At 35.2% G+C, this 14,387-nt stretch overlaps 1 protein-coding gene across 1 annotated transcript in view; it reads right to left on the bottom strand.

Annotated features, from left to right (window-relative positions):
- mAChR-B (muscarinic acetylcholine receptor) overlaps positions 1-14,387 on the bottom strand; it is a 113,419-nt gene that overhangs the window by 82,888 nt on the left and 16,144 nt on the right. Inside the window, exon 2 of the mRNA XM_089102666.1 lies at positions 4,631-4,823. Within this exon, the coding sequence (XP_088958792.1) occupies positions 4,631-4,725 (95 nt within the window). The 5' untranslated portion in view covers positions 4,726-4,823. The remainder of the gene's footprint in view (positions 1-4,630; positions 4,824-14,387) is intronic.

Genomic DNA, 14,387 nt, shown 5'->3' with positions numbered 1-14,387 from the left:
AAGGGGGAAATACCCTTTAAAAGTCAAGAAATCTTAATGAAAGTCACACCACAAGATTCAGCGCATCAATGAACCCTACTGTACATGTTTCAAGCTCTTTTTGGCAAAAATCTAGAATTTCGTATTTTTTGACAGAAGAAAGATCACGGATGAATGTTTATTTATTTATTTACTTTTTAGGGGTGATCGTATTTAGCCACTGGTTCAGGAGAGGAGAAGGCTCATTATGACGGAAACTAAAAGTTCTAGTACCCTTTTTAATTGAGTAAAATTATTGGAGAGTAACGAGCCCCCCTTTCATGTCTTTGATAGCTCTTTAAGTTATAACATTTGCCCATTGTTTACGTATAGCTTTTGTTATTGGGAGGTATACAGAAATTTTTTGAGGGGGGATTTTTTTCTGGGGAGGGGTTTCCATGGGGAGAATTTACCACGGGGGTGGAGGATATTTTCTGGCGAGATTTGACATAATTTCTATACGAAGTTCTTTTTATTTGTCTTTACTTTCTCTTTGCTAACAGAATTGGATATGTTCCGAGGGAATTTCCCGGAGGAAATTTTCAGCGGGTTTGGATTTCCAGGACAAAATTTCCACGGAAGGGGGATTTTTGGATTAATCGGAAAAAGGATTATAAATTTGTCTTTTTCAAATGAAAGTATGCTAAGGAGAATTTTTCAGGCTGAATCGTCCGCCAGATATTTTAGGGGGGATGCATTTTACGATAGAGTAACTTTAAAAGGAGGAGTTTCCCGTGAGAGGAGGGAATTTTTCACGGAGGGTGATTCAGGTTTACCGGCATTATTTGAAAAACGATCAAAAATTAAATTAAAAAAAACAAGTTTTTTAAATTGAAATTAAGGAGAAAAATTAAAAATCAAAACGAAGAGATATTATTCCTAATATATAGGGGTTGCCCCCTTCCTCAATACCTTGCTCTTTACGATTAAGTTGGACTGTTTGTCCCGATTCTTTAAGAACGATTCCTGAAACACAAGGGATGTTTAATTAGAATAGGAAGCTTTTTTAAAGTGCTAAAAACTTTAAAAACTTTGTTCTGAGTTTTAATGTTGCTCCTTGGTTTCAGTTGAAAAAACTTGTTTTTTTTTTTTTTATTTAATTTTGTTAAGTAAGATCAAGCTTAGACCCAAATATGATGGTCAATCTTATGTAGGGTTATTCCAAATCCTTTTTGGGCGAGGAGAGGGGCTTTTGGGGGCTTTCCTAAGGTATATCATGTTTAGGCTTTATAATTCTATTAAGAAAACGACGCCCCTTACTTATCATCATGCCCAGAGCCATAGGAACCGTAACCGATTGACAGTTCGTAAGGAGTTAGACCGTGCTAAAAGAATTATCTAGTAGGTCTTTACCCACTTGATAAATTCAATGGCGATACTTGGCAGGACCCCCTCCCGCATTTGTGACTGGTCAGGAAGCCTCCACTATGAAACTTTGATGGTTCTACTCTAGTATACATTTATTATAAGCTAGCCGAAGAGAATGTTGGAGAAAAAACCCATAGTATATATTTTTTTGTGAGGACTAGAGAAAGAATAATCTACTTCCTTCCCTCAAAGAAAGATTCTCAAACACATGTCAGTTTGTACCCGCCTTCCCCCCCAAAAAACAATTTTCTGAAAGTTTAGACTCCATCCTCCAGAAGTGAGTCAGAACACGGTGCACTTGCTAAATTGCATATAAAACTTATCACCTTTTAGTGAAACGTACTGACTGTATGCAATTTTTATAATTAAAATACCAGCTTGATATTAAGCTTCAGGCATTGAAAAGAAATCAAAGTGCATACTCTCTTTCGATCATCCAGAAACCAAATGGCTGTAAAAGTATTCCGCAGAAACTGTTAACGGTTGTATACCATCACGCCAATTTGTTCATATTAATAATCAATCAATCAATTTATTCAATCAATAAACTCAACAAAATACACTTCAATATAAACTCCCCCGTAAGGCTCTATGGCCAGGAAAAAAACAGGGGAGAAACAAAAATGAAACAAATACAGAAAAAACATAAACATTTTTAACATCATACATTCACACCTTTAATAGACTCAACACAATAAATAAAAAAAAATCAATACATAAAAAAAAAAATCATAAAATACAATGATTCACATAAAAATAAAGAAGCAAAAAAAAATCCAAAAACTAAGCAGGGGACTAACAAGCAATCAATTTATTCCGCGTGGATCACCCTATGATCAATCAATCAATCATTTTATTCAACCAATAAATTTACGACAAAAAGTCGTAATGAGTTTGGCACTGTGGCTCCATACTAATCATGTAAAGTCAGAGGGATTTAATTCAAGGCAAAAATGAAAGTGCTGAAGCATGTATACGCTGATTACATGCTTTACCTTAGACCTCGGGTCTTTCTGTGCCTCTAGAGGCACTTGCAGCATCCAAAAAGAACGCCAGTCTGTTTTCAGGTGTGCCACAGTCCACGTTTCCTCCCAATCGAGTTGTATATATTTTTCGAATTACTTTAAATCGTTTTCCCATGTGTCTTTTTTTTGTTAGAACCTTTCAAAGCCCTCGACACATATTCAAACTGTCAACAATTATATTTTCTTTGTGAAACGTTGTTACAAATAGGATATGATTTCGTATGCGTTAAATCATAAGTGGTATTGCAAAGTGGTTATGTTAAGTGGTATTGCAAAGTGGTTAAATCATAAGTTATGCGTTAAATTATAAGTGGTATGCAAGTGGTATCGCAGTCTAGTCTCAGTATCGGCCTCGTGTCGGACAAAATTTTTTTTTTAGCAAAAAGTAATTGTTGCCATAAAATCTAACAGATCCTTTAAATTATTGTCTGTTTCATGTTTCATTTTGAAAATAGCTTTTGAGATTTAAAATTCAATATCCATATGACTAATAACTATGCCCAGAGTTTAAAATAGAGAAAAAACAGTTTATAATTTAAATAAAACAGCTCCCCCCCCCCACTCGTTTATTTAAATTATACCCGTTTTTTGTTTTCTTAAATTCTGTAAATCGGAAAGCAGTGTGGTCTAAGAAGTTATTTACTTATAAAAATGTAATTTTTTCGTGACAGTTAAAAGTTTGATTTCTAAATACATGTAATCTATTTTTGCGAAAATCAAATTTAAGATAAATTTTTCTTTTTTAACCCTAATAAATGCGATCGGTAGCAGAGTGGTGCTAAAATTGAATTAGAATAGGGTTAGCTATGAATCTCCCCTACTGAAATGCAAAAGGGACAATGTCAAGTAGAATACGACCTGGCAAATCCCCAAACGTGGAATTTAAGAAAGAAAAATTCCTTATGACAAAAAAAAAGTTTAAAGGCCACACCAAGGAGTAGAAAACTTGAGAAGGTTCTTGAGGCAAGAGGAGGTTCTAAACGGATTTTAAGGAAATAAGAACACCATGAGAGAGAGTAAAGAGTGAGGCATTAAACTGATTCAGGAGGTGGACGAGTGTGTTTAGCTGCGTTGGCCTCAGGTGGCTTGGTGGGGCAACGAGTTGTTAGTAGTATTAATAGTATTCTTTTTATTCTCTGAAAACTCTTCAGATGTCTGCTTTCTATGAAAATGGGAGGCTGGCCTTTTTGCTTACTGTAAACGATATGCTTCATATACACGGTTTCTATCCCAATGCAAGGCCGTACCCAGGATTTTTTTTGGAGGAAGGGCTTTTACTCAAAAAAAATTTTCGGGGGGGGGGATTGCACAAAAAGAACCTCAAAAAACGCATACAAAATTTGTTTATATCAAATTTTTGTTACGTTTTTACGAGTCAGACAAAAATTTTTTTTTTTTGGGGGGGGGGGTTCAATTATCCCTAACCCCCACCCTCTGGGTACGGCCTTGTCCTAATGCACTTTCTTTGTAAACATATTCTATTTAAAGATGATAGTGTTGAAACGGGTGTATGCTAACTATTTTATGGACAGACAAGGAATTTTTCACATGATTTTGAATCGTTTTCTTTTGTTTTTGTTTTATTAAACTTATCAAAGCAACTGCATTAAAAAAATGAGTTTTTTGGTAAAACTGACTCATAAATAGAATTGATCATTTATGTAATCGAATATAATTTAAACAGTGTTAGGCGTGGCCAAGTCATTTTTGGGAGAATTTCAGGTATCTTTCCTTTTATTTTCTCAAAAATTTTGAGAGCTCTGCTAATATTGCAGTTACTGTAGAAAAAATTAGTTTCGTTTATCTCTCTAAAGCCATCACAACTTTATCAAGACTTTCAGCTGAAGTCCAACTTTGTTGCAAATCGCGACACATGGAGATGCAAAAGAGACGTTTTTTAATTTTTCACACAAGTTTAATTTTTATATTCTGTTTCTCTTTTGTTTAAATTTATGAAAGTCTTTAAGTACAGCCTTAGGTGTTCATTTTCATTTAAATAATGGTGGATCAAAGACTTTTATCTTCTTCCTTCCGTTCTCATTTTCATTTGTTATTTCCAAGTCAGCTGCCTATATTAACATTTCGTAGTGAACAATCTTGTGTCTTTGAGTTCAAACAAACAAAGAAAGGCTGTTTTAAAGATCAAATATTCTTCTAAGATTAAACTGCTATGACTTGACAATAAGTCTTGGTCACTATGGAAAAGTTAGAAAACTTACCACTGCGAAAGGAAATCTTCACCGATTGAAAATATTGAAAAGCTGCTGTTACCACGATCGGTTTCATTGAAAATTTCATATTTCTCTTCAATCATTTTTCAGATGAACTGCTTTCTATCACTGCCGTATCTTAGGTGACTATCTCAGCTATTTGATCATTTTCCAAACATTATATTCAATATTCCTGACTAAGCTGTAACGATAATAACAATTAAAAAAGAAAGCTTAATACAGACCCATCTCCATAAATGATTTCTTTCAGTGCTGATGAAAAAGCTACTCCCTCATTGTGATCTACATTCAACCCCTGAAAGCTTGTAACATAATCAGGAACAGGATTCCAGATTCTGCACGAAGCTGCCACTCCTTTGGTGGCTTCAAAAAGTATATAAACTAATTTTTTACTAATAATTGATTGTTTTTTATGTTTTTCTTTTTTGGTTTCCCGTTGAGTTGATTTCTCTGGATTGGATGTTTATTTGAATCGGTAAAATTATGCACTACCCCCGTCTAGCTTGCGATTTTGAGGATTTTTAAGTTGAGCGACTGGATTTAGATTTATTTTGTTAATATTTTGGTTGATATTTTTCCTCCCGCGCTATATCCTGGCCTTGCAGCCCTACGGGGAAGACTATGCTGAATGTGTTTTCTGGTGATGTAAATTTATTGTTAACTAAAGCAACTCAGAACTCATGACCCACTTAGCCTACTGACTAAGTGAAACCTATTTTTTTTTCATAAGACTCTTTTTCCATCATCAATAGGGTTTAGAGTAAAAAGTATGAGTAACTTTATCAGAATGAAAAATGGTACTAGTATCAACAACAAAAAATCACTAATCCCATCTAGCATTTGACGTCTCTCGGAATTTTTATAGTGTAATAATAAACCAAAATAGTTTAATTATTGTAGTTGGTAGAATTAATGTTCAAAAAATATTTAATTACAGTTTGTTAAAAAAACATAATTATGTGTTTTAATAAAATACATAGTTGAAATAAAATGAAAATTTCTAAATTTTCAGAAAGTTTCTAAATTTTTCGAAAGAAATGCCAAGAAACAACAAACGCTAGATGGTGGTGGTGAACATTTTTTTACCAATGCTAGCGCCAGTTTCCCTTTTACAAGTTGCACATACTCTTCGGTTCAGAGCCATGGATTAATCTAGTTTAAAGGTGTCAAAGTTATGACCATTGAAATTAAAATATTCTGATAAATTAAAAAGTGTGAATACTTCATAAAAAGGGACTAATCTTTATAAGATTAGTAAATATAATATTAAACTTTATAATATTAAAGATCCTAATAATCAGGTTTTAAGTTACTATGTGCAAAAATATGGGATTTTGCAAAAAAAAAACAATGAGTAAATTAATAGCAGATGCACTTTCTTTTCGGTTGTGATCATATTGAAGTCGCGGTCATAAGATATCGATTGAGGGCTAATTTGAAAGGAGAAGATCATGCCACAGGTAAGTACCAATTCCTGTCATTTTGCGCCACAACTCTAAGTTTTGGCTCGAATAGGGCCAATATGCTACGAAATAAAGGTTCTGAGACTGCTAATAGGCTCAAAATTATTGACAAAGTGCACACATTTCAGATCTTACCGCAGGAAAGGGCTATTGTCAGACATATAGAGCTTTAGAAAAAGATTATTTTGCCCAATTATGCCCTGAAAGTTCCAACTTAATTTTCTCAGCCGTTCATAACATACTGCAGACATTAAATTAATAGGCCTATTAAATTCAAAAAACTAATTTAGTATTAAATTACCTGTTTGATATTAAAAAACAAGTTTTTTTTTAACTGAAAGTAAGAAGCGACATTAAAACTTAACGAACTTAACTTAAACCAACAGAAATTGTCCCGTATATGAAAGGGACTGTCCGATCCTCAACACCTCGCTCTGTACGCTAAATTTGAATCTTTGTCATACATCTACTTAAAAAAAAAAAAAAAAATTAGCGTGAGGACCGATGCGCTGAGGAGGGACAGCCCCTTACATATTTGGAATAATTTCTGCTCGTTTTATGTTTTAGTGTCGCTCCAGTTAAAAAAAAAACTATTTTTTATTTTTTATTTAATTATTTTCATTTAAATTCTGAACGTTTTTCAACTAATGCAGGTTCGAATTTTGCTCACGGTACTTGAAAAATCGAAACAAAATTTATGTATTGATTATGACATATTTATTCTGGATATGAAGGGTTGCTCCCTCCTCAATACCTTGCTCTTTACGCTAAAGCTGTTAGTAGTTAAAAAAAAAACTTCCTATTCTAATTAAACTGCCCCTGTGTTTCAGTAGACACTCATAGAAAGTTGGGACAAACAGTCAAACTTTAGCATAAAGAGTAAGATATAGAAAAAGGGGCAACCCCTCATATGCAGAAAAATTTCTTTTGTTTTTCAAATAATGCCTGTAAATCTGACTCACCCTCTATGAAATGTACACCCCCCCCCCCTTATGCAAAACTCCTGGGTGGAAATATCATCCAACGTAAAGTGCATCCGCTCCGTCAAATTCCTTCAGTTCCAACCTAGCTGAGAATTCCCCCTCCCTGTAAAATTGCTTGCGGACGATTCAGCCTGAAAAATTCTCCTTAGCATTCTTTCATTTGATTAAGACTTTAATCTCTAATCGATTTCTCGATCACTCCAGAAATGCCCTTTTCCGTGGAAATTAACAAAATTTGCATATTAATTTTGGCAGATTTATACCGTATATGAAGGGTTATCCTCTCCTCAATACCTTGCTCTTTACGCTAAAGCTGTTGGCATTTAAAAAAAAAGAAGCTTTCTATTCTAATTAAACGCCCCCGTGTTTCAGTAGATGCTCTTAAAAAATTGGGACAAACAGTCTAACTTTAGCGTAAAAAGCAATGTATTGAGGAGGGGGCAACCCTTCATATATGGAATAATTTTTGTTCGTTTTCAAATAACGCCGGTAAATCTGGCTCACCCTCTATGACATATACTCCTTCTTCTCACGGATCTCCTCCGTGGAAATTTCATCCAATGTAAAGTGCATCCCCCCTTCGTCAAATTTACTCCAGACAGCTCCATCCTAGCTGAGAATCCCCCTCTCCCTGTAAAATTGCTTGTGAATGATTCAGCCTGAAAAATTCTCCTTATCGTTTTTTTCATTTGAATAAGACTTTAATCTCTAATCGGTTTCTCGGTCACTCCAGAAATGCCCTCTTCCGTTAAAATTTTTTCCCAGAAACCAAAAAACGTGGAAAAAAGCCCCTGGATAATTCCCTCGGAACATCTCCACATGAAAAATATGGCTATAAAGAATGTAAGACAATTAAAAAGAATTCTTATAGTATTTCTAACAAATTTCCCCAGTGTAACATTTCTTCTGGAATATTCATCCCCCAGAATTTTTCCTCCCCAACAAAGATTCTTCCTATATAAATCCACACCAAGCACTCTCCCCCCTCCCCCCAAAAAAACAATATATCTGTATACTTCCCAATAATTAATACGAATTTCATTATTTATAGGCCTCTCCCCACGGACTGTGGGGATCATTTTACACTTAAAAACACAATTATTTGATCTTTGAACTTTACTGAACAAAATGGTTATCTCAAAATTTTGATCAGATAATTTGGGGTGGGGAAGATATGAGCGTGGGATGGGCCAATTGCCCTCCCATCTTTTAGGTCACTTGAAAAGTGCACTAGAACTTTTAATTTCCGTTCGAATGCACCCTCTCCCCACCTTCTAAGCCATTATTTCGATACAATCACCCCTGGGAATAAAAACACAAATAAACACGCATGCGTGATCTATCTTCTGGCAAAAATTGCAAAATTCCACATTTTTTCAGTTAGGAGCTTGAAACTTCTACAGTAGGGTTCTCTGGCACACTGAATTTGATGGTGTGGTTTTCATTAAGGGTATTTCTTCCCCCTCTTTAAAAATCGGGCAAATTTTATCAGGCTTGTAACTTTTGATGGGTAAAACTAAACTTGATAAATCTTAAATATTTGGAATCCGCACAGTAAACTGATTCTTTTAGTGTATCTACTAATATTAAAATTTAATTTTTTTTTTTTTTTTAGTTTCGGCTACTATTGAGTCGAGTCACTTCTTACTTGCAGTTCATTACCACGAACTGTTTGAAACTGGAAAAGCACCAAAATCTTATTGAGTGAAAATCTGGATATAGCCAGTAGGTGCAGGACTATTTTGTTTGTCACTCTTTTTTATTTTAATTTCTCAATTTGGTAAATGATTGGCACCCTTGTCAAATCCCCCCCCCCAAGATTTTTCTTATCGGTGCCCTTGTCCCATTGCTCCCCCCAAGATTTCGCTCTAAATCCGCCCCTGGCATCAAGTCTCTTCTGTCAAGGAAAGGGATACCTATACCTTCATAATGCGCATTTTTAGGACCTAATCTCCAATATCTTTGTGAGAGGTCCTTCCGATTAATGTAAAAGGAGGATTTAACCCCTCGAATCCCTTTATTTGTAATAACATGTTAGGAGTAAGCATGCAATATGGATATTAAGAAGAGAATGACTTCACTTATTATAGCATAGATATTTTTAGTAGGAAGTAAAGGACTATTTTTGTATGATGCTATTAGGTGGTTGGGGAACCCCTTAGGATAAGTATGGATCACGTTAAAATGTTTGGAGATTTTTTGCTAGTTTTTATGTAAATCTATTTATGCTAATAACATGTCATTTATAAATTATTTTTAATGATTCCGGTTGTTGTAATGGCATTGACAGGGGTTTTGTTTTTGTAACATGTATTATATCATATGCTCACCTACACAAAGACAGAAGGGGGGAGACATTCCCCATATGTAATGCTTTCAAAAAAAAATCCTGAAAGTATGAAAAATCACAATCTGAAACATAATCTTTGTATTTCAGCCCCCCATAAGAAATCATAAGAGATCATAGGCAGCGCAATAGCGCTGCCCATGATGCCTCTTTTAATAGTCGAAAGTCATTGGAGGGTAACTAATCCCCGTCCCACGCCCACCATTTCCCCAAACACATCCAATCAAAATTTTGAGATAGCCATTTTGTTCAGTGTAGCCTAGTTAAAAGGTCCGTAAATAATGTCTTTGAGAATGACACCCCCCCCCCTACAGCGCTCAGGGCAAGGGTTGTAAGTTATGCCCTGGGGGCATATAGCCTAAGGTTTTTACAGAATACGTGGACGTATAAACTTCGGAGGGGGCTCATTGGATTGGCAATCAGATTTTCTAATATCCTTTTTAAGATTCAAAGTAATTGGAGGGTGAATTCCCCCTCCCCCCCCCACACCTCGTATTTTCCCGACATGCAGACGATAGAAATTTTGAGATGGTCATTTGTTGTCGTAGAAACTTCAAAAGATGTTTATTCAATTGGAAATTTAAAGGAGTTTTTTTAATAGTCAAAAGGGATTGGAGGGCAAAAAGCCCCTCCCCCTACATCTATCAATTCCCAAAACACATCCAGTCGAAACTTTCAGATAGCCATTTTATTCAGCGTAATTGAAAGGTCTGAAATTTATGTCTTTGAGAATGACATCCCCCCCCCCACAGCCCTCAGCGCAATGGTTGTAAGTTATTTCCCGAGGGCATATTAGTTTTTATTGAAAGGGTGGTCGTAATAACTTCGGAGGAGGCTCATTGGATTGCGAATTAGATGTTCTATTTACTTTTTTAATATTCAAACTGATCGGGGGCAGCCTCCCCCCCCCCTACGTCACATTTTCCACAAATGTATCCGATAAAAATTTGAGATAGCCATTTGTTCAAAATCGTTAAAAAATCATACAATAAGGCCTTTGGGGTTGACAGAATCCCCCAAAGTCTTGGGGTATGGGTAGTAAGCTATGCCCCAGGGGCATAAAATGCTTTTATGGAAGGGGTGGTGGCGCGAACTTTAGAAGAGGCTCATTTAATTTGAAATGTATAGTTCTAGTTCCCTTTTAAGAGCCAAACATGACGAAAAGCAATTAGCTCACCTCCCTGATGTCCTCTCTTCCCAAAATGCATTCAGTTGAAATTGTGAGATAGTCATTTGTTACCGATTGTTCAAGTCGTATAACGATGTTTTTAGGGTGGAAACAATCCCCCAGAGCCCATTGGTTGTAAGTTATGCCCCGGGGCATATAAAGTTTTTATGGAACGGGTGGTCGTATAAACTTTGAATCAGATGGAGCTCATTTGATTGGAAGTCGGAAGTATTAGTGCCCTTTTTAAGAGTCAAAAATGAATGGACGGCAATCAGCCACCCAAGTCTATTGTTCCCCAAACATATCCGATTGAAATTTTAATACATCTATTTTGTTCAGCCTTGTTGAAAGGTCCAATAATTATGTCTTTGGGGATGTCAACCTCCCCACGGTCCTCAGGATAAGGGCTGCAAGCTAGGCAATTCGTTCATGGTTTACGCCACAGTATATAAATTATAGGCAGTATGATCTTTCCCTATCCCGCCCATTATAAAAAAGCCGGACCGAGGTTCGAGTGCTCCAGAGAACGTAGAAACATAAGCGACATTAGATCTTTTCACGGGCAGATAAGTCAGATTTCTCTTGAACGCGAAACTTGGCTTCAACGTAGGAACACTAAATTTTGAAGAAACCAATTTTAAATTAATTTATTCCAATGCATATATGAAAATCGGTAATTAGTAGTGCAATGTTATTATTAGATATTTTTAGGAATTAAAAGTAGGTTTCGAAGTCTCAAGTTGGTTTCAAAGGCATTTTTAGAAAGTTTCTGCCAAAATGCGTGTTCTAGGGAAATTGGACTGCTGATGGCAGATCAAATGAAAGGAGCTGTTTGTACGTGCTAATGCAAGAATAAGTGGGAGGAGCTTTTTGTTCGCACCGAGAATGAAGAACCAGAAATTATCTGCGGTAAACTTACTGCTATATCTTTATACTGTGGTTAACACACAGTATATGTTATTGAGAAAGGTATGCATGTTTGAACTTTACTTTCCAAGAAGACGATGAGCATTCATTTAAGCCTTTCAGAGAAAGTTGAGGGGAATGTTGAACTATATCAAAACACGTTACGTTTATACGGATTGTCAAAAGGGTGTAATACAGGAATAACTGACTATATTAATTTGGAAAATTCAGGAAATAATAAGAGATATGGTCAAAAAGGCAATATTTGTATGCTACCAATACTAATACTATAACTACAACCACTACTACAACCAGACTACTCTATTTACAGTATTGAGGAGAAATTTGAGCTAAATCAAAAGACACTGTGTGCATGCAAATTGTCAAAATAGCGTATATCAAGAATTGGGTTGGGTATTAAGTTGGATCTTTCAGAGAATACTTAAAGGGGAAGATCATCTCACCAAAAGGCAATTTGTACTAGTACTACTGTTACTGCTGCTTTTACTACTACTCATACTACTAATTCCATTGATACTACTTGTAAGGCTAAGAGCATTAAGAGGAAAATTTGAAAGCATGCAGGTCATAAAATGGAAATACCAGCAGTGCCACAGCAATGGCAAATTATATCATGTTGAAACCTCTAGAATATTACGACAGGAATGTTCTACTTATCAAAAGGCAATTTGTTAATACTATTACTAGTAATATCAATACTACTATTACAACTATGACGAACTATAGACGAATTACAACTATACCCAAGGGTATAAAGGTGAAATTTTCAACGAATATTGAGGGGGGAAGGTGAGCTGAATCTCAACATGCCGTCTGTATGCAGGTTGTAAAAAGAGTGTAACAGCAATATTTCAGGAGAGTTTGGTGTGTGAAGTTGAAACTAACAGGTTTTGTTGTAAGGGATGTTGAATTAACTAAAAGTAACTACTAATACTGTGAGTATTAAATCTGCTTTTATTGTTACTACTACCACTAAAGCTTAGGCTACTACAATTAATTCTACTGCAACTACTACTTCTACTGCTATTAAACCTAAAGATATTACGGTGAAAATTTTGAGATATTTAGAAACTAAATGGAACTAATTCGAAACACATTATGCCTACACAGGTTGCCAAGCGGACCCATCAGAAATGCTTCAGGAACGGTTAACAGTATTAAGCTGAAGCTTTCTGCCTGTGTTGAAGGGAATGTTGAAGAAACCAACGGTGCTATGCGCATACTGCTACATATGCTTCTACAACTATTGCTGTTGTCCAATCTAAGGGTATTAGTTTGAAGCTTTTAAGGAATATTTAGGCGAATGTTGAACTCAATCAAAACAAAGATGAGCATGTAGACTTTCAAAAAGGTGACAAAACAATATCTGAAGAACAAATTAAATTATGAAATTAGACCTTTAAGGGTAACTTGTGGAGGGTTTTGAACTATCCAGAAGGCACTATGTGTATACTATTAATGCTATAACTGCGGTTACAATAACTAATGACGCTAAGCGTATTAAGGTGAAACTTATATGGAAATTTCAGGGAGCAATTCTGTTAAACAAAAAGATTGTATGTACACAAGTTTTCAAAAAGGCACATAAGTAACATAATGGGCAGCCCCACTTTATAATAGCTAGAAACATTAGTGAATTTTAAAGGAACTAATTCCATTCAAAATCAAAATTCTGGTGCTCTTTTTAAGAGCAAAGAGAGGTTGAATGGCAATCAGCCCTCCTCTCAAGCCCATTCCTTTTCCAAACCCATCCAGTCAAAATTTTGAGACAGCCATTTTGTTCAGCATAGTAAAACGGTCCAGCAACTATTTCTTTAAGGATATGCCACCCCCCCCCCCCCCAAAATCAAGCAATTGGCCCCTTATGCTTTAAAAATAAATGTTGTTTTAAACTAAATCAAAAGACATTGTGTTTATGGTTGCCAAGAAGACACCTCGGCAATATATCGAGAACGACTGGGAGTACTGAGTTAAAACTATTGGAGCTAATACTATTACTACTTCTGCTCTTACAATTTCAATAAATGAAAAAAGTGTAAGTGTATCTAGGTTGTAAAAGAGCATAGATAGAATCTCTTGCGAATGATATTGTTTTATTTTTAGGTCAACTTAAGGAGTTAACAACAAATTAAATTAAAAAATACTGTTTGTATCAGGATTTAAAATTGTTGAAAAGTTTCTCCAACATACAAATAGCAAACCAAACTAGGGATTCTTATGGGAAAAAAATGAAAAGATATAAAAAAAATTTCTTGAACAAGACTATGTCAATAAAACAGGAACATAAATTAATTTTAAAATCTTTCACCACAAAACAAGTTTTTCAAAGAAAAGTAAAGAGCTGCTTTAAGCCAAAAATGGGCGAATATAAAGGAAAATTTCCAAGCTTAAAACTACCACAAATCACTGTTAATAAATAAATGAAACTCAAAATGAACAGAAATTACAATAAATACCCGAGTAAACTCAAAACGAGCAAAAATAAACATGAGTACGGCTGATAACCCCCATGCCTTGTCAAGACTCCGAACATGATTTGCGCTTTACTGAAACACCTTTTACACGAAACAAAACACGTATTAAATGCAATGACTTATTTTACTTTCATTAATAAAAAATTATCAAAAACTTACGGAGTAAATATCAGTATATGTCAATTAAACTTACAATCCACGGTCATTCGTTTTTTCTTTCTTTCAGTAAAACACAAATTATGTTCTGGTTTTGAGAAGGCATGGTTTTTTTTTAAATTAATCACCTTATAAAAGGGTGATTTTCATTTTCAAAGCAAGTTATGCATATGTTAATCTAGAAAACGAACAGAAATATCCTCTATGTAAGAGAGCATCCCTCTGCA

Source organism: Artemia sp. Qi Xiang Cuo, chromosome 16 (genome assembly GCF_049724085.1).
Source record: "Artemia sp. Qi Xiang Cuo chromosome 16, ASM4972408v1, whole genome shotgun sequence".
Lineage (NCBI taxonomy): Eukaryota > Metazoa > Arthropoda > Branchiopoda > Anostraca > Artemiidae > Artemia > Artemia sp. Qi Xiang Cuo.
The sequence above is the reverse complement of the archived record's forward strand: the minus strand, read 5'-3'. Positions and strand labels throughout refer to the sequence as shown.